We start from the raw sequence: 22,394 nt of genomic DNA, 5'->3' as shown, positions 1-22,394 counted from the left end.
ATTCATCACCCAAGGAGTCACCCTCCACTTCCTGAGACATTCTCTTGTCCATGAACACACGGCTACACATCAGTCTCTCTTTCACACTCTCTACAGCTTGTTCTCATCATCAATATCAATTGGTTTCTGAGAACTAAGAGCGGGATAACAGATGTTAAGCTACATTCATGGTAAGTAATCCGTTCACTTCCTATTGCAAACACCTACCTTCATCTTTACTACAGAATCACTTTACCACAGAATCACTGAGTTATTCGATTTCAAAGAATTGCCAAAAATACGTCCAACTTCGTGAGAAAATGAGGATGGGGGACTAATCCATAAGCAGGCAAGAAATACAGTCTTTCCGAATCTCACGTTATCAATCAAACTTGAATTGGGATGGCAGCACTTTCAGAGTATTCTTGGATTCCATGGTGTTGTGCTATCGTTGCTTTCTTTTGTGCTTTTGGAATCGGTACTTATGAGATTGTGTTTTAATAGGGGTAGGTGCGAATGATGTGGCGAACGCATTTGCTACATCTGTAGGTTCCGGAGCAATTACCCTGAAAATGGCCATCGTAATTGCTGCCGTCATGGAGTTCTTGGGTGCCTTCTTTTTGGGTGGAAATGTCGCCGAGATGATTATGAAAGATATTACAAATGCCAATTTGTATGCGGATGTTCCTGAAGTCTTGATGTTTGGTATGATGTGCGTCCTTATCGGCGTTGCAGCTTGGCTTATTATTGCCACTTTATATGGACTTCCCGTTTCCACAACTCATTCGTGTATTGGTGGTATTGTGGGAATGGCAGTTACATCACGTGGATGGAATGCAGTGAATTGGAAACAAGTCGGTTTGGTAGCATTGTCATGGATTGTTTTCCCTGTCATCTCGGCTCTTTTATCTACTCTCATCTTCTGGTTGGTTCGAAAGTATATTCTTCGATACCGTGACCCCCTGAAACGTAGCTTCCAGGCATATCCTATTATTGTCGCTTTAACCTTTGCTTTGAACATTTTCCTTGTTTTGTATAAGAGCAAATCTCTGAATCTGAATATGCCTATTTGGCTTGTTGCTTTGATTTGTGTCTTCATTGGTGTTGTTCTAGGATTGATTCTTCAATTCACCTTTGTTCCTTATGTGAAACGGAAAATCCTTCGTGAGAAGCAGGCAGAGGACGCTGAGATTGCTGTGAAAGATGTGAAGGTGACGATTGAGATGGTGGAGAATCAAGTAGATATTCCTGTGAAAGTGGATTCAAAGTCAGTCAATCAGGCAACCAGTGAGGTGCCTGTTTCTTCTGATGGAAAACCAGTGTCTGAGTCCGGGGAGAAAGAGGAGACTGCTTCTTCAGTTGAAGCAGTTGTGAAACAGCATCAGAATATTCATGCAGAGCTGGAGGATGAGAAATCGAAAGTGTATCAAATGCACAAGAATGCAGAGGTGTTCGATCCTTCCACTGAGAAACTTTTCACATATCTTCAAATCATTACTGCTGTTTTTAACTCCTTTGCTCATGGAGCCAACGACGTAGCTAATGCTATTGGTCCTTTTGCGTTCTGTCTCCAACTTTATGAGACAGGAGACGTGAATGAGAGTACCAAGGTCACTGCAGGTCCTCTAGTTCTTGGAGGAGTGGGTATCGTAGTTGGTTTGGCTTGTCTGGGTTACAAGGTGATGGCCGCCATTGGCGTGAATATGGTGAAAGTAACACCATCGCGTGGTTTTTCCATCGAGATTGGTTCTGCTTTAGTAGTTATTGTTGGTTCATCTCTCGGTCTTCCTTTATCCACTACTCATTGTAAAGTTGGATCGACAGTGGGTATTGGAATGGTAGAAGGAAAGAATGGAGTCAATTGGTCGTTGCTATATAGTGTGTTTGCTGGATGGATCGTGACTCTCTTCGTTTGTGCTCTTTCTACCGGTCTTATTTTTGCATTTGCTGTCTATTCACCTAACCTTCCTTTACCTGGTCATTCATTTGTTTCTTAGATACATATTTAACGGGCACATAAATGAATTCGTTCATCCAATCATTATACATCGAGATTATTTATCGGTACAAGTGGTTCTTTTCCTTTTCATTTTCCTCCATTGAACATCTCATGGCAATTGAACAATATCTTCCTGTTGCGATTGGCTTTCCTTCGTTGATTCCACCCATTCTGGCTATGGTGCTCGCGCTAACGACAAAGGAAGTAGTTTCTTCTCTTCTAATGGGATGTATCGCTGCTTCTGTCATCTATGCCATTGCAGCCTATAATGGCATGATTGAGGGAGTAACAAAGGCAAACCCTGTCGATGTCTTGTTCACTGTAATGGGGACGAAAATTAGTTCAAATGTTTACATCTGTCTGTTCTTGCTATTGATGGGTGGTCTTATCAATTTAATTTCTCTTTCCGGTGGTTCGAAAGCATATGGAGTGATGGCTCAACGAACGATCAAGGGCAAGCGTCCAGCTCTAGTTTCAACCGCCTTCTTAGGGTGTGTTATGTTTTTAGATGATTATTTTAATGCAATCACAACTGGTACAGTGATGCGTACTGTTGCAGATGTAAATAAGGTTTCGAAGCCAAAGCTCGCTTATATTGTACATACGGTCGCAACGAATATGTGCATCACAATACCGCTCACTTCGTGGGCCGCAGCTATTGTTTCCCAAATTGCCGAAAGTGAAGTGGAAAACTCGTTCGTTGTCTTCCTACATACAGTTCCATTTAATATCTATTCCATTTTATCTTTTCTCATGATCATTCTGAATATTATCACGGATTTTGATTATGGCAAGATGAAGTTCTACGAAGATAATGCTAAGCTGGGTCTCAGTGGTACAGATGGTTCTATGGACAGTGCAGCTGTAGTTGAGAATGTAGCTCATTCAGAAAAGGGTACAGTCTATGATTTGCTGGTTCCAATTATCGTTTTGATTGTTCTAGCAATCTATTTCATGTTCTATCTTGGAGGATACTTCGAAGGAGGAAAATCTGTGAATGAGGCTCTTGGTGATACTTCGGCCCCAAAATCCCTTCTTTATGCTGTATTCTTTGCATTGATCGTTTCATTGTTGATGTATGTTCCTCGTAAGATTATTGGCTTCCGTGATTGGATGGATGCTTTGAAAGAAGGAATGAAGACTATGATTCCTACTCTTCTGATTTTAGTGTTAGCTTGGACAATTAGTGGTACGAGTGGTGATCTTCTTCAGACTGGAGCGTATGTGGGTGAGTTAGTAGAACGATCACGTATCCCTCCTCAACTAATCCCTGCTGTTGTGTTCCTCGTGGGAATGGGACTTTCATTCAGTATGGGCACAGCATGGGGTACCTTTGGCGTCTTGATCCCTATTGTCGTTAAAATCTGCAGTGGTTCGAATGCCAAGTATTTGGAGCCTGCATTGGCTTCGTGTCTCTGTGGAAGTGTGTTTGGTGACAACACCTCTCCCATCTCTGATACAACCATTCTGGCTTCGTCGTCTACACAATGTTCCTTCCTTGTTCATGTCTCCACACAGCTTCCTTATGCAACTACAGTGGCTGCAGTAAGTGTGATTGGATATATTGTGGCTGGTTATTCTGGTGGTAACGTGGCAGTTACATTGATTGTATCAATTTTGTTGTTGTTAGCAGTGTTGACAGTCATTTACTTAACACAGAAAAACCGCTCTGTGGTTCCTGCTTCCTTGGATATTGAGCTTTCAGAGATCAAGAAGGAAGGAAATGAGGAGGTGAAAGTAGAGGTGAGTGAAAAGACAGAAGAAAAGGAGAATGGAAATGATGTTGACTTGTATGGTAGTTCTACAGTTTCACCAATTCATGAGGCAATTCAGAGTAGCCCTAGTGTTCCTGAGTAGTAAGAGTAAGTCTTCTTTATTGTTTGTTGATGTGCATTTGAGAAGTTTTTCTTTTTTGAATGTATGACCCTGAATTCATTACATCTACTTCCGACGTAATCATTTTTGAAGGTGATAACAGTATTGTCATAAGGCGTTTCATCGACGTCATTATTTGACAACAAGAACCCTACAATATTTCGTTGCAATGAGAGTTTTCGTGGAGTATAAAAAGAAGATATATGAATTTGATGTGAAAGAATCGATGAAGATTGGAGAGTTTAAGGAACTTGTTTCCAAAGAGTGTATCTACCAAACATAGTTGTTAAGATTATAGGTAACCTATCCAAGGTTCGACAAGCCATGAAGATCATGTTGACTGAGAAAGAACCACTGCGATTGACGAACGATGGCATGACTTTCTCCGACTACAATGTGAAGATGGATAGTCACATTGTTCTGCGTGATATTGGCCCTCAAATTGGTTATCGTGATGTGCTTTTGCTTTTTGTTTGTAATTCGTAGGTATTTGTATTTGAGTACGCTGGACCCTTGGTGATTATGCTCATTTTGGCTATGAGACCCTCTTTCATCTATGGTTCTTGTGATAAGCATTTGTCGGAGACAGCTCGGTAACGGAAAATCGTTGTAGTTGATCTATAGACTAGCTGTAATCGCTTGGACTCTTCATTATGCCAAACGTTTGTTTGAGACCTTCTTTGTTCACAAGTTCTCTCATGGAACGATGCCACTGACCAACCTTTTCAAGAATTGCACGTACTATTGGGGATATGCTCTCTTTGTAATTGTCTTATTCATATCAGTGATGTAGGTTGGATATACGCTCTGCCATCCTCTGTATACTCCTGTGACCAATAAGAACGTCGTCATTGTTGCTTTGGTTGGAATGTTCCTTTGTGAATGTGTCAATGGGGCTGTCCATCTCCAGTTCTGTCGTATGCGGAAAGCTGATGGCTCGCAGGAACGCCCCATCCCCATGGGTCCTCTGTTTAAGTTTGTGTCATGTCCCAATTACTTCGCAGAGATTTGTTCATGGATCTTCTTTACCATTTTGACCCACTCTCTTCCATGTAGGACCTAATAGCTTATGTCATTTGTAGCTCTTCTCTTCACATTGACGGGATTCCTTCAGATGTATGTGTGGGCAGTCAAGAAGCATAAGGGTTATTTAAAGACCTATGGCGATACGTATAAGAAGCTGCATAGAAAGGCTCTTATTCCATTCTTGCTCTAAGTCTTGTGTAATTATTTTACTATCGTTTCCTTTTCATGTTTTGTTTGACAAGGAACTGTTTGCAGTCTACACAGCGACGTCTTGGAGGATCCATTCACAAGTTAGACCCACGACGAAAATTTTTAACGTCACTGGGTTGTTCTTTTTCTTCTGGAACGGATAGAAAAGAAACTGTAGGAGATGAAGGAGTTGTGCAATGTAATGAAGTATTATTTCGTCCAGACGCAAAGTCTGTATATGTTCATACCTTTGGCTGTTCTCATAACATGTCGGATGGTGAGACAATGAAAGGACTATTGGCTGCTGGTGGATACAACGTGACAACAAATAAAAAGGATGCAGATGTTTGGTATGCTTGAAATCCTTCTGTAATGTAAAGGGTCATCAATACCTGTACCGTTCGTGATAAATCGATCCAAAGTTTTCAGTCATTGTATCAAGAAGCCAAACAAAAGGGTGCGGTTGTGGTCATTGCTGGCTGTATGACCACAGCAGATCGTGATATGATCAAAAGATATTCTGGAGATTCAATTGTTGGCGTAACTGAGATTGGTTCCATAAAAGCAGTTGTTGATGAAGCTCTGAAATTTCATCCCGTTCATTTGATTCATACGCAGACAATCCCTTCGTTGAGTATGCCTAAAATTCGAAAAGATCCATCTGTGGAGATCATACCAATTTCTCTCGGATGCTTAGGTGCGTGTACATTTTGCCAAACTAAATTAGCTCGAGGAGACTTGAAGAGTTATCCAGTCAAAGACATTGTTGCATGTGTTGAAAAGGCTTGTAGAGAAGGAGTAACAGAGATTTGGCTGACAAGCGAAGACACTGGAGCTTATGGTTGTGATATAGGAACATCGTTAATGGCATTACTTGGAGAAGTGCGTCGTTGTACTGAGAAGAGTGTATGGAATGATAATTGGGTGATAGATAGAATGTGATGGTCAAGATTGGAATGACAAATCCTCCCTACTTGCAATCCTCTCTTCCTGAACTTGCTTCATTTATGAATCACAAGAACTTTTATAGCTATTTGCATATTCCCGTTCAAGTATAAGAATTAATGAGAAATAATGGTTAGTCGGGTTCAAATACTGTCTTACAAAAGATGAATCGAAAGTATTCTGTTCAGGAATTTGTGAATATTGCTACCTATTTGCAACAATCTGTTCCTGGAATCACACTCTCGACAGATATCATTGTCGGATTTCCTTATGAGACAGAGAACGACTTTGCAGATACGATGAAACTGCTCAAAACACTAAATCTTGATATTGTCCATTATTCGCGCTATTATCCTCGTCCTCATACAGTTGCAGCTCACTATCCTCAGGTTCCGATGAAGACTGTGAAGTCGCGAGTAAAGGTCTTGAGTGATTGGTTTAAAGGATTGAATCCTTATTCTTCTCTGATTTCCAAATATATGGTTGCTTGGGTTTCTGGAGAAGTGGAAGGAGAGAATCGGTGTTGTCATTCCAAATCCTACATTAAAGTAAGAATTAGAATGGACTGTGACTGTAGATTATGATTCCAAATGATACCTCATTGGCTCCTGGGGACATCCTCATTGTTCAGTGTGACAAAGTAACTCGTTTCCATATCAAGGCCCATGTAGTTGATCGACTGAAATCGTTACAGCGATCTACTGTATCTCCTTATGATTTAATTGCTGATCGAATTGATCCTTTATTGTCTATTTAGGGTTCATTGTTTGTTCCATACTTCCTTCTGCTGATCCAACCGGACTTAGCAAAGATGTTGCAACTGGATGAATTACATAAGCAACTGTTGGAAGGGAACATACAGGCCTTTCGAGATGAGGTTCATGTATCTCAATTTGAAGTTGAAATCAATCATAGAACTCTTTGAAATATGTAAAGGAAGGAAAGGAAGACATATCGGCTGTATCCTTTTGAGAGAGGACTCTCATTCATAGTTGCAACCATTATCAGAGATGTGTTTGACATATCCGGAACAGATGCGAACAGCTTCGGTTCAAGATGTCTTCCAAGCTGTATTTCAGGAGGTGGATGTCAATTTACATCCCAAAGTATATGAACTCTTTATTGAGATGCTTGCTACTCTTTATCAACAGGATTTCCGAATTCCTGAATGTATCTTGTATTCTCTCCGCTTAAGTATAGATGTTTTAACTTTATATCTGAAAGATTCTTGCAACGACAGAAAATGGGTTGATGAAAAGAAACATCGTCGTCTGGTCACTCGAATCATCAATTTGATTCGAAGTGTGATGAGTACTTGTATCTATTCCTTCTTACCTAGCTGCACCGGAACACCTTGGCTACACAGAAGAAGAGTTTTCGTCTCTGTGTAAACAAGCAGTTCAATTCATGGTTCCATTAATATCATCTTCTTCAGTAAGACAGATACATCATCTGAAGTATAGATTCGAGAAGGTGTTGTGATGACCTCCTGCACTCTCTCAGTTCTTCCTTCATATCAAGTTGTCGTGGCTCCTTACATTCGAGTACATCTCCTAGTTTGAATTAAGAATAGAAATGGTTAGATATTCCGTCATTGCAGAAATACTCGATTCTTTTGATCGAACGTATTTTTCAATCGATGGGTGTAATCAATGAGGAATACATTGATAAATAGGATTATTGTGATCGGTATCACACACTCACACAAGATCATGATACTGCCATCAGTATCATACTTCAAACTACTCAAGATCGTCAGAATCTGTATATGAACAAATTAGGCTCAATTTTGGAGAATCATACTCAATTGGTTCCCTCATTTTTCTCTCCTGCATTGCATCTTCGTATCTCCTCTCTTATTCAACGTTGTATCATGTACTCTACGGATTCAGTTGATCGAATCAAAAGGGAACTCAATCAAACTACTCGTGAGATAGTCCAAGAAACGATCGAGAAAGTGAGGCAGATGGAATTTGAAGAGGAACGACCATCTAGTTATGAACCTCTTCTTAACACTATTGTATCCAGTTCTGCCTTCCTTAGTACACTTCTCACATCGAATTGTGATGTTATTTTCACTGTACTCATGGAGCTGTGTTCGATAAGTGAATTGGTTGATCATACCAGAATTCACGTTCTTACTGTCTTGTTGCTCCTTCTTCATCTCTCATTCACATCAACGATTCATTTCCGTAAGTCAGCCATTCAATGTCGATTCATTCAGGATCGTATCAACGTTTATCATACACAACTCCTGGAACGAGTGATTCGTGTTTCTGTTTCTCTTCTTCATCAACTCACCAATTCCACCTCTCGTGCTGTTGTTGTGAACTATACGTCCGAACTCATGTATTCGTTCGTATGCAAATGGAAGGAACTCTATCACACAAATGATATACTTATGAATACCAATATCAATGCAGTTTCTGGAATGAACAAAATAGTGTCAATTTATGGAGATAATGTTTCGCAAGTTCGTTATTATCTGCCCAATTTCATTAGTTTTGCAGCATTCCATAAATTGGTTCAATTTTTGTATGCATTGACATATTACAACAATTATCGTAATCCACAGGCATTTGCAGGAGCGACAGATTTTGTTGCTATCTGTATTTTCGAGAGGATTTTTGGAATTGCATATATGCAACGTCAGATTGAAAAATCAAAAGAAGAAGTGAATTGGAGACAACTCGTCGTGATTCCTCCAGAATGGAGTTGTTCGCTCAAAACAGATGACTGGATCCAGAAGAATGGAATTACTTTGATTGAACTCCCTTATTCCATTGTAGATAGTATGAAATCGAGCGGAAAATCGGAATACTACAAATCGATAGGAAAAACACGATTGGTCTTTTTAATGGTTGATTGACTTACACTGAATGAAAAATAGAGTTTGTTAACATGTATATTCCCGTGGGAAATGTTACTTAAGAGTAATACCAGTTCATTAGTTCAGAAAGTGATGGTATATGTATTAAGACGAGATATCAAAGATCGATCTATGTTTGTAAGAGAATGATTGAAATGAGTGATTTCAAGTTAACAGAAGATTATGCTTGTATTATTCATAATATATGTTCCTATTGTGATTTATGTAATTATTTAATATTGAAATGAGTTTTAGTCACATATATGAAAAATGTTGATTTCTCTCATGTGTTGGAGTACTATGTGAACCTAGAGAACAGTGCTATTACTCCTATCCTTCTTACTGTTGTTGAGAATCTTGTAGGGTAGTCAAATGGATTCATTAAGGAAGGATATTCTGATTCCTCATCAGCTTCAATCAGCTCTTACTTATATTATTCTTTCTATGACAAATGAGCACTGTAGGAACCCTACTACTGTAACTTCAACTGTTACTCGCATTCAAGTGACTAATGATCATTCCACTTATGGTTAGACAGGATTGATTAAGGATCCTACTCTGATCGAATCCCTCTTCAATCAACTCTTTCTAAGGATGGATTTTTCACAGTTCTCTTTGTCAGCTCGGATCCGAGTCCTCTTCATGGTCATTCCTGGAGTCTCAGCAGAGGCTGGATTTGAGGCTGTGTTGGATTTGATTGAAGCGATTCTGCATAATCTTCCCAAAGATGAAATACCAAAGATATCCATATTGTTAGCATTCCGTAAATTCCCTTGATTTTGAAAATGACATCCATTCTGAAAGAAACCATCACCACATGCTCCAAGACATCGTATGTCACTCTGTTTTGGCTTCTTCTCTTACGATTGATTCCTGATGTCATTCCGAAGGATGCCTTGTTGGATTGGGTTTCAGAGAGTCTTCAGAAACACATTGTGAATCCAGCAGTGATTGAGGCTGTGAAAGATCGGTTTGGAGAGGAAGTGATGCACGAACCTCTCCAAAGTGTCATTCGGTCGTATCAAGATATTTACTCTGTAACAGAGCGAGTAGAAGAGGAGAAAGAACAGGGAATGGATGATCGATTTCTAGATGCTTTGCATTGTGAAGAAGGAAGGAAGCGAGGGGGTTCTTTGTCTTCTGACAGTCGAAATACCAAAAGAAGGTGTATTCCGCAAATCGAACCAAAATTGGATATTGGGAGTCCAAGGGAACATGATCTTCTAATCAATATGGTCCTTACAACTTCCGATTATAAGAAGGCAAGTGTTGCTAAAGCCTTACCGGAACGGTTGAATCCATTATGTTTCATTCAATTGTGTTTTCATTCTCCCTCCACATTTCTCCAGAATTATCGACCTTTTTTGTATCCTTATTTTGAAAGAATTGATTTGATAGAGATTTATATTCCTTGCTATTATTATGTTCTCATTCATCTCATTCATTGGATCAGATTCTATTTTTATTCCAAGGGAGTTACACTTTGTTAATGATATCTCAACAACTCTCTTCTTTCAATATCTATTATTCTTCTCATTTGTATGAACATGTTCATCGTTTATTACTTCAATTTATGCGTTCGCTTGCTCAAGAAGAACAATTTGAAGAGATCGAGATTCCTGTGGGTACAATTCTGTTAGTGCTATTTTATCATTGGAAATATGATCCACAGCACATTCGTATGAATGGAATGGATAATGAACAAGTAGACAGTAATGAGATTCGCGAAAGTGTTTCTCTTCTTCAATCCAAATGGAAGCGAATTCAAGGGTTTGCATCAGATTTCATACAGTTGGTTGATGGGACAGCTGACATAGACTCTCTCTTCAAGAATGAGTTTATGCTATGTCAGTACATTCACTCTCCTACCAATTTGATTCATGTCTCCTCGATCATAACTGATTTTCATAGTTTGTGTGTCTTGTTAGTCTAATAAATAGATTATGAGCAAGATGATGTTGCAGTGATTACAGAAGATGCATTCTCATACCGAATGACTCATTCTCTTGATGATTCGTTCCTTGATATGTCTGTCGATGCCTTACTGGGAGAGATGAAATCGTTCAATTCATCACAACGGGCTATTCTTGTTTTTATTCTCCAGTACCTTGTTGCAAGTGATTATTCGCTATGGAACGTTCTATACTCTTCGATTGATTTGTCAGCAGCATTGTGGAGTACAGAAGATGACTTATTCCGATCAGCGCTAGATTTAGTGAACATGATGCTCTCAGTTACAGTGAAGGAGGAGCAAGTAGATCAACTGAAGCAACTTCAGAATAGAATTCTCTGTACCATATGAAATTGTTTGTTGGAACAGTCATTTGTCACAGAAATGGAGAATCCTGTTCCAATTCCAGTAACAGCACAAGAATTGTTCGAGAAGGAGAAATGGAACTATTTGACAACAGGCTGTTCTTCGATTGATCAGTGCTTGAAAGGTGGCTTAGTAAAAGAATCTATCAGTGAGGTATGTTTCTCTTCCAGTAGTGAATGACTAGATTACAGGAGAAGCGTCTGCAGGGAAAACGCATCTAGCTATTCAAATTGCGATTCATGTTATTAGTGATCAACTTGTACTCATCTCTAGTCACTTCTTCCTGAAGATCAGCACGGTTGCAATGGACAAGCCATGTATGTATGTACGGAGTCATCGTTCCCATATTCAAGATTAAAAGATGAAGCTACCTATTTCTGCGTAATTATTAGAATTCCTTAATGACATAGAAATCACATACCGAGTTTACTGTGGAGACGATTACTGAAAGCTTATATGTTCATCAACTTTCTTCTCCAGAAGATCTTGTATCCTTTATTGTAGGGGTCGTTATTTCTCCTTCATCAGACAGGATAGTCTTGATTCTCATTTATCAAAGGATTTACGAAGAGTTAAACTAATTGTACTTGATTCAATAGCTGCGTTGTTTCGAGCGGAAGTGAATCCGGTAACTCTCTTTCTATTATATTATGTAGGATTATCTTAAACGAGCCGAAATCTTGCGACATATCTATATCACTATGAATCATTGTTGTCTGTATCATGGTATCACCTTTGTCATTATCAACCAAATTACATCCTCAATTTCTGAAGGATATCAGCAAGGCTCTGCTGTGTTGCCTTCTCTTGGAAATACAGTCACTCAATTCACTCATCATCGCTTCATGTTGTGTCGTCGAGGCAGTACATACCCATCAGCAGCGATCTTTGATCTATCGAATGTGAAAGACATTGCTATGGAGAATAAAAACAATGTTCCGAGTGACTTGATTCGTGATTTCTATGTTCTCTTCTCTCCACGGTTAGGGCCTCGACGAACGTCGTTTACCATTACCCAAGATGGTGTCGTTGCTTTATATCTGTGTTTGTAAACAAGAAATCCGTTTGCAGGAAAATCTTACGGTGCATCTTCTTTGAGAATAAGAGTTGCTTCTTGAGGACTCATTATATAAATTCCATCTCGAATGGACTATTCATGATGTCTTCTACCAAAATGTACGTATTCTACTCCAATTTCTTCTGCTAAATAGACGTTCCGTTTTGGTATATATTTTAACTCCGTCTAGGATGATCAGATCAATGACATCCAAACTTTTGACAGTGGATCTACAAGTACATCAAGCATTTCTATGAATGATCATGAGATAATAACTATACTCTTGGCTTCCTTCATTTGAGAATTCCCAAAGAAAGAACCAAACAAGGTTCTTCGAATCACTCCACTCTGACTGAAAACTGGGAAGGAACCAAAAGTCCTGAAAAGAGACATTCTGATAAATGGAGCAATAATCGGTGCAAAAAGAAGGAGAGGTTTTGGTTATCTCTTTTCAAAGAATGAGTCAACGACGAAACAGAGGAAAAGGAAAAGACCATCTGTCTAATGTGATCAAATACGAACAGTCAGAACCTACTCCCCAGAGTTGTGATTTCCTGTTTGATGAAATTCATCCAGAAAACTCATTTACGTCTCCTATGAGTATTCGTATTCTATCGACAATGGTAATTGCCTTTCTCGACATCATGATGCTTATTGGTCAGTTCATTGTTCTGTTTGGTAATGTACTGAATAATCGATTTATGATAATATCTAGCAAGTTCAACGTTATGAAAGCCGGTTGTTTGTAGTGTCGATGATTCTAGCGCTGAAGAATCCTATTTATGTTCTTATCCACAGTATTATAAAAAATGCATCTCAGAATCTGAAAACGACTGTGAATTGTCTGTTGACGGCAGGATTTGTCATTCCGTGTATACTTATTCCAGGCTATCGATACAACGATTATGTTGATATTCTGATCTCGCTTTCGGTCATCTTTCTGTATTCCTTCGTGCTGTTGCTGACCCTTAGTGTTGTAGTAGTTGCTTATAATTCGTATGCTGAATACGATGTCAAACACTCATTCTATTTCAATCTCTTTATTCCAGCCTTGGAGCAGTACTTTATTGCTACAGTATATCCGATGATGTATTTCCTCTTCATTAACAAGTATGCAATCGAAGATTTGCTTCCAATATTCATTGTTGGACTATGTCTGGAGGTCTTGTTGTCATATCAAAGACTTCTGTTCTCGTCGCATATCTATGCAAACATCTACAAAGTAGGATTCAACTCGCTAAGTCAATTGTAGTATGAAGGATGTTGGACAAATGTAACAAGTGAAATGGAACATCGAATTCAAGGTCGAATTGAGCCTTGGAAACCAAATCGTGTTTATTCGTTTGGGGCAGTTGTGTATTATCAAGATTACAAGTGCGTTGCGACTGGTTACCTGAATCATGTGAAGCCATTTTCACCTCAGCAAGAGCTTCCATTTGTATGTTACAGGATAGATAAATGATTTCTAGTTAACTGTATTTGAGAAGGAGAAGTGCCATAGCAACTTCATTCTAGTTCATTTCCTGTTGACTGTCTTTTGTTGTCTTCAGTTATGGATCTACCGGTTTCAGGTATGCTATGAATGTGCAAACTCATAACTAGTTGCGGTTTGCGGTCGTTACCGTCATTTCTGTTGTGTCTCTCATTTTAACATTCCCTCTACATACTATGGCTTTTAATTAGTGTGCACTGTTTGTTGACAAAAGTCTAATTAACAGTGTTGATTTGAATCCTCACAATAGCATAACTATTTGAACAGTAAATTGCAGAATGGTATGAATCATCTACCAGATGCATAATTTGCTAGCTTCCCTTATCGTTATTAAGAGCAGCCCGAGATCGTGAAATCGTACTTTTCAAGATTAATCTGTGAATGATAGCTTATAGAATTAACAAATGGAGAATCCTATTCGGGAAAGCTTGTTAGTTGTGATTCCTATATGAATGTGGTACTTTCGGATGTTATATTGACTTCACATGTTTTGTTATGTGATCACAGTAACACTTAGAATGGTTCTCGTTTCTTTCAACTGTCTGAGTGCTATATTCGTGGAGGAACAATCAAGTGTATGAGATTATCGAAAGAGGTTAATGTAGTGAACTGAATGTTATGTATAGACACTAGATAACGTACCTCAAGAAGAACTCAATTCGAGTTGCTTTATGAATTTGAATTGATATGTAGAGTATAATAAAGCACGAGTTGGAGCTCGAAAGGGCATCTTTGGGGAAAAAAGAGGAGGTTCTTCAGGTCGTGGAGGTGCCTCTAGAGGGAATGGACGAGGACGTGGAAGAGGTAAAGGTCGTTCTTAGATGTGTTTGTTCAGATCATTGTTGATGAATACTGTAGAATCGGCATACGATATCATCCATCAGGTAATTGGATGGTGGCAGATGTAATGACAAGAAACAAGACCAGTTGGTGGTTCATTCACATGAGTTGCGAAATACGCTCGATGAAGTAGAGGAAACAATTCAGACTGTTGAAGGACTGCCTGAAAAATTGGAACACAAGGTGATGGTAGTTTTGTATCACAGTACTTTAGCTCTTAGATTCCTGTAGGACCTCTTGCATTTATGGAAGGGTCGCTTGTACATACAAATGAATTCATGTGTTTATTGGGGAAGGAGTATTATGTATGGAAAAGTGCAAAAGGAGTATGTAATTTGTGTATTTGGCGATCCAAAGACGATTGAATTCTTGAAACGTCGAAAGAACTACCTAGAAGAGAAACTCAAAGAAGTGGATAAAGAAGTAGCTAAGGTGGATTCATATTACCATCAGTTGCGCTATTTAGATGTAGGTGTTTGAAAAAGGCATCAACCTTTAGTCCCAAATCAAGGAGAAGAAATCTCAAGGGGATGAAGTACAAGAGATCATTGAATATATTCCGAACGAAGGTGAGCCTGTGTTGATCCAAGGGCCCAAACCATCAGTAAAGCCAGTTGTGAAGGAATCGGAGATCAGACAATCACTGAAGACAACATCATCAGATGCATTGATGATGCAATCGGTGGATTTGGATCAAAGTTACTTTGAAGCTCGAGATCAGGGTATTATTGAAGAGAATGAAGTGTTGGTTCGAGGAGAATGGAAATCCCCTCTTGAAGAGGACGAAGAAGGAGAAGAGGAGGAAGTGGTTATGGACAATGTTCCTACATGTCACTACTGTGGTAAACCAAATGTGACGTACCTTTGTTGAGAGGAATTAAAGAATAGAAGCAAATGTGCTCAATGTAAGACAGTTTGGTATTGTTCACGGTCTTGTCAGATAAAAGATTGGCCTGAACATAAAAAAGTATGTAAGAAGATGGTGAAAACAACCATATCAAAGAGTCAAGTAGATCCAGCAATGCCAAAGAAGGATACACTAAAAGTGACAGAAGAAGAGATTGTAGAGAGAGATATGGAAAGTGTGAAACCTGTGGTCATTGAGAGAGAATATGCAAAGGATGTAAAACCAGAACAAGTGGAACAGAAAGAGAGGAAACCTAAAAAGAAGTCCTTGTTCCGACAAAACATGGAAAAGGGAATGAATTAATCAGTGTTTGTTCTACATTGATGGAGGAAGAGAATATAGATGATATTCAAAATGATATGCCCATGCACTATGCATATCACAGAGTAAACTACGATTGCGAATTGCCGTAAGTGATTTCCGCCATGGTTCATGATACAGAGATTCAGTGATTGAGAAGGAAGTTCCCAAAGTATTTCAATGAAATTGAATATAATGGAATAGGAAGTGAAGGAAGCCAAGACATTTGGCGAACTGTACACAGCATTGAGTACAATGAAAACAAATTTGGAGTCTGAGGATACTATTGATAGTATTGATATCACAATGGATGTTCGTACATTGTTGAAGTAACTCTTGATATGTAGCGGATATTCCAACCGATGATACATCGGAAGTAATGGTCAAATTGGATATTGTAGAAAAGGTTGGACCAGAACCCTATGTTGTCAGTAACACTACTCCAGATCATAATGATTTCTACATTGTATACTTCTAGTAGTCGGATTCATACGATAGGGTTTAGGAATGAGTGATATGAATCCCACCATGCGTATGGATAAGCTGGATATGTTTGGATCGTATAGCTTATTACGAGGAAATCGTGAATTTGTCGTTAAATACGACTGTAAGCACTCCATCTTTGGATGTCCCATCAGTCTATCTTGGAAACGGTACATATGATGAACTGAATTTATGTTCAGAGAGTATATTAACCGTTTGAAAGAGAGCAGCGTCAACATTTTCACCTCCGGTGTAAAAGCATCAATCAGTGACTATAAGAAACGTTTTCAATTGGGGTTTGGACTTCAATGGAGAGATTTATCTCCTTTTGGAGACATCGAAGAATTGTGTATTCTGAAGACGCAATGTAGTTCGAGTATGCTAAAGGAGTGCCGTCCGTCCATCAAATCGACATTAGGATTTCAGTACAACTACAGTAGGAACTAGAAATGACCTGAAGGATAGATACTTTGGATGATAATAGCTGGCCAACAGAGGGAAGCTTAGTGAATCTGCAACTTGTGCTCCTCTATCTGATTGAATCACCTATAGGAATATAACGGATTCATTGGTGATGTCAACAGTGTGAAAGGAGAATGTACTGTACAAACTACTATCCCGTTAACACGAGAAATTGATCAAGAAGCAGGGTTACTGCTCCACCTCAAGGGATATGGAGGAGTCATTCAGAATCTCAATCGGAGAAGAACTCGCTATGTTGATCGATTCTTCTTAAGTAGTTCTAGTGAATAGGTACCAGGAATAGATGCCTCTCATGTGACTGGAATGAATATTCGAGATTTCGGTCCGAAATCATCGCCAAAAGGTTTTCTAATTGAAGGTATATGAACTGTAGAGGGAGGAAGAAAGGAAGGAGATGTATTGGGAGGAGATTGTTGTGCTTCTGCTTCTGTTGCTTTGAGTCTTCCTGTAGTTATTAGTCATGAATACAATTTTGGCGTTCGAGCGCGTCTCTTTTATGAACTTGGAAATGTATGGAATCATCATACGGATTTGCGTAGTATTTGGGGTACAACGCGTTCGAGTTTCGGTGTGGGATTGAACATCCCAATGAGTATCATGTCTCTAGACTTAGGTTACTTGATCAATCAAAAAAGGTTTACGTTCTCGTTATTCATGAATTAGTCTATGTTTGTTTGTCAGCAAGTCAAAAGGGAGACTTTTCTACCGCAGGTGAGAGATAAAACTACCTTGTTGTGTGGATCAAATTCGGCTATAAAATGAATACTCAACTACCTCCGGAATTAATTGATGCAGTACTTGCAAAATCGGAAAAGCTTCCCGATGATACTCCTGTTGTAAAGGGGTAGGAAAATGACAATGGATTGATGATAGATACGATTTTGACAACGGAATTGATTTAACCAAGGTTATCGAGTCCTATAGTACGATGGGATTCCAAGCAACGAATATGGCGGCTGCAATTGATGAGATCAACCGAATGGTAGGTTATTTTGATAATATAGTGATGTCTGTGTAGTTGTACTGGAGATTAAGTGATGATACTCCGCTTCCAAACGAACCTGATGAGTGGAATGATCCTGAATTCCGCAAGAATACCAAGTGTACCATTTTCTTTTCTTACACGAGCAATATGATGTCTTGTGGCATGAGAGAGATCATTCACTACTTGGTGAAACATCATTTGGTTTGAGTTACTTTGAATGACTTATTGGTAGGTAGATGTGATTGTCACAACATGTGGAGGAATTGAAGAGGATTTCATCAAATGTATGTCCAAGTTCTACATTGGCAAGTTTGACCTGGACGGTCGTGAACTGCGTATGAAGGGTATCAATCGTACTGGCAATCTGTTGGTTCCAAACGATGACTATTGTGATTTTGAGGATTGGATGATGCCAATTCTTGATTACATGTTAGAGAAGCAGAAGAAGGAAGGATATGTCTGGACACCATCCAAGATGATTCGTCTTCTGGGTGAGCGTATCAACAATGAAGAATCTGTGTATTATTGGGCAGCAAAGAATAATATTCCCGTGTTCTGTCCTGCTATTACTGATGGTAGTATTGGTGATATGGTGTTCTTCCACTCATACATGAATCCTGGTCTGATCATTGATCTGGTTCAGGATATTGTTGCTATAAATTCGATTGCCAAACATGCTCCCAAATCAGGACAGATTATTATTGGAGGAGGTGTTGTGAAGCACCATGTTTGCAATGCAAACTTGATGCGTAATGGAGCTGATTTCTCTGTGTACATTAATACTGCACAGGAATTCGATGGAAGTGATGCTGGTGCAAGACCTGAAGAAGCCATTTCTTGGGGAAAGATTCGAATCAATGCACGTCCTGTGAAGGTGTATGCTGAAGCGACTCTTGTATTCCCTCTAATCGTTGCTCAAACCTTTGCCAAGTATGTGCAGAAGGGATATACTCATTAACCAGTCCTTTAGTGAGCATCAATAATGATGGAGCAGATATCTTTGTTGATAAGAAACAATATACTTGACTACTTCCAATTCAACACACCAATTTGATCCATCAAAGAATCGGTTCACAATTCGTACTCCTGAACAGTAAGACAAGAGCCATTCTAGTTCACCATGGATAAAGAGATAGAAGAATCGTTTCACTTCTACTGTATTCTCCTCCTCATTCACAATGAATCCATCTCTTTCGATAGAGTCTCTTTTACCTCCAATAGATGATAAAGGTAGTTTCCATGTCAGGAACTGATACTGAGATGGGTCTTCAAATCGAGGCTTCATGTTGGCCTTCTCAAAAGACCATACATAGATCAGAATACGACCTCCTTTCTTACTCACACGAATCAATTCTCGTAAGGCTTGTAGCTGCTTATATTTGTTAGGGAGATGTTGAATGACAGACACGCTCAATACACCATCAAAAACATTCTCTCTAGAAATAAGAATAAAAGAATGAAACTACTTGAACGAGAGATGACAAATATCATTCTGAACGAGAATACTCTGTTTGCTCTGCTCATACTTGTCAATCAGTAACATTTCTCTATTATTGTCTTGACCAATCAGAATTGTTCGATTGGAGGGAATTTGATTCTGTTCATTCCAACAAATATACTTGCAATCGCCACAACCTGTATCAAGAAGAAGTCCATAAGAAAAGGAACGGATAAATGAATTCACTGGTTTGAAGAATTTAGTCGTTGACTCTCGAAAATAGGATGAGAGGAGATTGTATACTCGATTCACATTCTCTTCTTGGATCTTCTCATTTTCATGAGGATGAGACTCGATAGCATCCATACAATAAGGACCACCACATGAACAAGAGCAACTGTTCGATGTGAACTCAGTAATGATAAGAAGTGTGTTAACAAGGGTTGATTCACTTGCAACATACAAGAAAGAGTCATATCGAAGAGAACCAGTTACCCTTAGTGCTTGACCGTCTCTGTGAAGAATGCGATTACAACCATAGTTATTGAAGAATTCAATTGTTGTCGAAGAATCAACAAAGGGAACTGCAATATAGGAACCAAATTGAGCATGATCAAGAAGCAAAGGAATCATATCCTTTCCGAGGAACCGTGTAACCAAAACAGCATTAAATCCAAAATTACTCTCACCAACTTCTTTCAGAAAATGGTGTATAAGCATCTGATGCTTTTCAGTCAATTGTTTCACAGCAAATTGTTGACGAAGATGAGTAGTTGACAGCGAGCTTGTAAAAAAATATGTCTAATTGATAGATGCAATTATCACATACATTATTATATTGCTTGTAATCACCACATTCATGAACAAAGGAATTCAGTAATGAAAGGAAACTCTTTGACTTAAACAACAGAGGAGTGAGACCTACACCTGACAATTCTATTTTAAAACCTTACCATTTATGGATGCAATATCGGAGTATTCTTTTGAAATGTTTATAGCCGGTTTCCGAAGATACGAAGGTTGTAATACATAACGACCGTCAATCATTATATTGCCATCTTTACATAGTGAGTAGAGTGTTGTTGCCGCTTCCAGAGTAGAACACTCTATGATCACAGTCCCCTATTTATAATCATTGATATTTCAATATACATGTTTGACTAGATAAATTCTCGAAACAGAAATATCATCTAACAAATTGTAGAAGAACTCTTGAGAAAATACATTTGGACTGACTTTTCGATAATAATGAAGTTTTACAAAGACTGTAGGAGAATCGGAGAATACAAGCGAATGCACAGCAACATCATCCATCACAATAATGGTTCAAAAGAAGACATCTTCCTCAAAGAAGAGTGTCTATACCAAGGAGAAGGAAGAAGAGTTGTCACATTATTGTGGATTCACATACAGATTAAAGGTGGATTCTGAAACCGGAAAACAAGTCTGTGAGGTTTGTAGTGATTTTCTTTCTGTTTCTGTGGAAGGAGACTATCCAATTGCATGTCGGAGTTGTGGAATGAGGGTACTATTCTTAATCTGATGAAATTATTCTTAGGTACATAAGGCATGTATACTTCACGAGGGTTCAGGAAGAACATTTGTTTGTGACTTGTGTAAAGCAGGTTTCAAAGAACCACCACCGTAGGAATTGAACTGATATTTAATAGCAGTTGTGAATTCTGTCCTATTCGTTCTCTTCGTTCGATGAAATGCAATGGTACTAAGGTAACTGTTTTGAATCTCGTTTAGTGTAGTGGAGCCATATCGCATGTATCACCTATATGCCAGGAGTGTATATGAATGATGATAATCATGCTTATACCAATAAAGCCAATCCTGGATGTTTTAGACGCATATGTTCCTTTTGCAAAACGCGAAATGGTGGGGTCGTGTTTTGCAATCATCGGAACTGTACTTGTTGTTTTCACGTTCTTTGCGGTCGTCTCAACAATTGCACATTTGGTTGGGATGAGGAAAAAGACCGTACTATCATTTTATGTCCCAAACACAGTGATTCGACTTACTCGAGCTGTTGCTGTGAAGTTTGCAAACGAACTGATGAAGAAGATAGTTTGCTGCTGTGTGACGGTTGTGATAAGGGTTATCACACCTTCTGTCTCAAGCCTCCATTGTCAAGTCGTTCTAAAATTGGTTAGTGACAAATAGAGATTCCAAAAGATGAATGGTACTGTCCTGACTGTACTAAACAGCGAATCGCAAATGGTGATGTTGTGGTGAAGGAAACACGCTCTGTTGGTATAGACTAGGAAAATGATCGGTAGAGGAAGCGAACTGTGACACTAGATTCTGATTATATTCAATCCTTGGTTGTACGACACGAACAACATGAAACAAATGATGAAGAGGAGGAGGAGGAAGATGAAGGAGTGAGTTTCTATGAGACTAAACGAGCGAAGGCAAATCGAAAGAAACATGCAACTGAAGAGGAGATTCTGAAAGGTCGTTCCATGGAATATGAGGTATGAAAGTGAGGAAGACTTCATCGAAAGGAATGTATTCAACAATTACTCAAAGTTCCTCCCAAACATGTTGAACGAGGGAAAGTACAACGATATCTTCTCTTGAATAGTTTCAACCGATGGAAATCCATGGTAGGAGAGAGTTTCATTGTTTAAGGAATAGCTTTTATCAGGATTCAATGTAATGTTAACAGGATTGGGATCCAAATACCATATTCTTCAGGAATTCCAGAAACAGGCATTGGTTGGAGAGAATTGCATGATTGTAAATGGGTTTAATCCTTCCTTTTCCCTTTCAGAATTTGTTAATCTTCTATGTGATCAGTTATTTGGTTTTAATAGGGAGGGAATGAGACAAGATGTCTTGGTTGGTATACTCATTTTATTTTCACATATAGTTATCAGAAGTACTTCAACGGTGTTCACTCCTCCAATCTCATGTCTTCATCTTGATTCATAGTTTTGATGGACCCAGTCTTCGATCTTCACGTGTTCTTGAATATTTGAGGTAGGGTTACATCGTGTACTTGATAAACAGTCAAATTGCTTCACTTCCGATGGTTCATGTTCTTGCATCCATTGACCATATTCGTGGAAATCTGTTGCTTTCATCTGGTTCGTTCGCCAGTTTTAACTTTGTATTTATCGATGCTACAACATTCGAACCCTATTTCTATGAAAAGATGTTTATGAGTCAGGTATCACAAGCGTACAGGTATCCTACTTT

The 22,394-nt window shown here is 38.9% G+C and overlaps 12 protein-coding genes across 12 annotated transcripts; 11 read left to right on the top strand and 1 right to left on the bottom strand.

Annotated features, from left to right (window-relative positions):
- Positions 1–381: 381 nt before the first annotated feature.
- JH06_2755 (putative phosphate transporter) lies at positions 382–1,976 on the top strand (the record flags this gene model as incomplete). Its single annotated transcript, XM_014671330.1, has 2 exons — positions 382–457; positions 490–1,976. The coding sequence occupies 2 exons, from the start codon at positions 382–384 to the stop codon at positions 1,974–1,976; spliced, it is 1,563 nt and encodes a 520-aa protein (XP_014526816.1).
- A 113-nt stretch (positions 1,977–2,089) lies between these two features.
- Positions 2,090–3,835, top strand: JH06_2754 (NA+/H+ antiporter; the record flags this gene model as incomplete). The annotated part of the gene is made up of 1 exon (XM_014671329.1): positions 2,090–3,835. The coding sequence occupies one exon, from the start codon at positions 2,090–2,092 to the stop codon at positions 3,833–3,835; it is 1,746 nt and encodes a 581-aa protein (XP_014526815.1).
- Positions 3,836–4,177: 342 nt separating this feature from the next.
- JH06_2753 (3-oxo-5-alpha-steroid 4-dehydrogenase) lies at positions 4,178–5,069 on the top strand (the record flags this gene model as incomplete). The annotated part of the gene is given in 5 exon segments (XM_014671328.1): positions 4,178–4,324; positions 4,340–4,446; positions 4,478–4,616; positions 4,647–4,905; positions 4,936–5,069. The coding sequence occupies 5 exon segments, from the start codon at positions 4,178–4,180 to the stop codon at positions 5,067–5,069; spliced, it is 786 nt and encodes a 261-aa protein (XP_014526814.1).
- Positions 5,070–5,405: 336 nt separating this feature from the next.
- JH06_2752 (hypothetical protein) lies at positions 5,406–6,770 on the top strand (the record flags this gene model as incomplete). The annotated part of the gene is given in 5 exon segments (XM_014671327.1): positions 5,406–5,437; positions 5,449–5,974; positions 6,004–6,120; positions 6,151–6,561; positions 6,591–6,770. 5 exon segments carry the CDS (start codon positions 5,406–5,408, stop codon positions 6,768–6,770), a joined length of 1,266 nt encoding a protein of 421 aa, XP_014526813.1.
- A 4,447-nt stretch (positions 6,771–11,217) lies between these two features.
- JH06_2751 (hypothetical protein) lies at positions 11,218–11,601 on the top strand (the record flags this gene model as incomplete). Its single annotated transcript, XM_014671326.1, is given in 3 exon segments — positions 11,218–11,352; positions 11,384–11,458; positions 11,473–11,601. The coding sequence occupies 3 exon segments, from the start codon at positions 11,218–11,220 to the stop codon at positions 11,599–11,601; spliced, it is 339 nt and encodes a 112-aa protein (XP_014526812.1).
- Positions 11,602–14,196: 2,595 nt separating this feature from the next.
- Positions 14,197–14,569, top strand: JH06_2750 (putative u6 snRNA-associated sm-like protein; the record flags this gene model as incomplete). Its single annotated transcript, XM_014671325.1, has 4 exons — positions 14,197–14,235; positions 14,266–14,349; positions 14,375–14,411; positions 14,442–14,569. The coding sequence occupies 4 exons, from the start codon at positions 14,197–14,199 to the stop codon at positions 14,567–14,569; spliced, it is 288 nt and encodes a 95-aa protein (XP_014526811.1).
- Positions 14,570–14,891: 322 nt separating this feature from the next.
- JH06_2749 (hypothetical protein) lies at positions 14,892–15,798 on the top strand (the record flags this gene model as incomplete). The annotated part of the gene is made up of 3 exons (XM_014671324.1): positions 14,892–15,056; positions 15,088–15,446; positions 15,477–15,798. 3 exons carry the CDS (start codon positions 14,892–14,894, stop codon positions 15,796–15,798), a joined length of 846 nt encoding a protein of 281 aa, XP_014526810.1.
- Positions 15,799–16,302: 504 nt separating this feature from the next.
- On the top strand, positions 16,303–17,424 carry JH06_2748 (hypothetical protein; the record flags this gene model as incomplete). Its single annotated transcript, XM_014671323.1, has 6 exons — positions 16,303–16,448; positions 16,479–16,714; positions 16,744–16,799; positions 16,831–17,014; positions 17,045–17,104; positions 17,135–17,424. 6 exons carry the CDS (start codon positions 16,303–16,305, stop codon positions 17,422–17,424), a joined length of 972 nt encoding a protein of 323 aa, XP_014526809.1.
- Positions 17,425–17,519: 95 nt separating this feature from the next.
- JH06_2747 (deoxyhypusine synthase) lies at positions 17,520–18,704 on the top strand (the record flags this gene model as incomplete). The annotated part of the gene is made up of 4 exons (XM_014671322.1): positions 17,520–17,605; positions 17,635–17,743; positions 17,780–17,947; positions 17,979–18,704. 4 exons carry the CDS (start codon positions 17,520–17,522, stop codon positions 18,702–18,704), a joined length of 1,089 nt encoding a protein of 362 aa, XP_014526808.1.
- Positions 18,705–18,722: 18 nt separating this feature from the next.
- On the bottom strand, positions 18,723–20,231 carry JH06_2746 (tRNA methyltransferase; the record flags this gene model as incomplete). Its single annotated transcript, XM_014671321.1, has 4 exons — positions 18,723–19,182; positions 19,213–19,985; positions 20,014–20,105; positions 20,138–20,231. 4 exons carry the CDS (start codon positions 20,229–20,231, stop codon positions 18,723–18,725), a joined length of 1,419 nt encoding a protein of 472 aa, XP_014526807.1.
- Positions 20,232–20,505: 274 nt separating this feature from the next.
- JH06_2745 (cellulose synthase) lies at positions 20,506–20,987 on the top strand (the record flags this gene model as incomplete). The annotated part of the gene is made up of 4 exons (XM_014671320.1): positions 20,506–20,709; positions 20,743–20,828; positions 20,858–20,912; positions 20,937–20,987. The coding sequence occupies 4 exons, from the start codon at positions 20,506–20,508 to the stop codon at positions 20,985–20,987; spliced, it is 396 nt and encodes a 131-aa protein (XP_014526806.1).
- A 420-nt stretch (positions 20,988–21,407) lies between these two features.
- JH06_2744 (hypothetical protein) lies at positions 21,408–22,179 on the top strand (the record flags this gene model as incomplete). The annotated part of the gene is made up of 5 exons (XM_014671319.1): positions 21,408–21,421; positions 21,472–21,667; positions 21,698–21,799; positions 21,831–22,034; positions 22,066–22,179. The coding sequence occupies 5 exons, from the start codon at positions 21,408–21,410 to the stop codon at positions 22,177–22,179; spliced, it is 630 nt and encodes a 209-aa protein (XP_014526805.1).
- Positions 22,180–22,394: the final 215 nt, after the last annotated feature.

The sequence above is a fragment of the Blastocystis sp. subtype 4 genome (assembly GCF_000743755.1).
Source record: "Blastocystis sp. subtype 4 strain WR1 chromosome Unknown seqid_0172, whole genome shotgun sequence".
In the NCBI taxonomy this organism is placed as follows: domain Eukaryota; class Bigyra; order Opalinata; family Blastocystidae; genus Blastocystis; species Blastocystis sp. subtype 4.
Note: the sequence above shows the minus strand (reverse complement) of the source record. Positions and strands in the feature narration are given on the sequence as shown.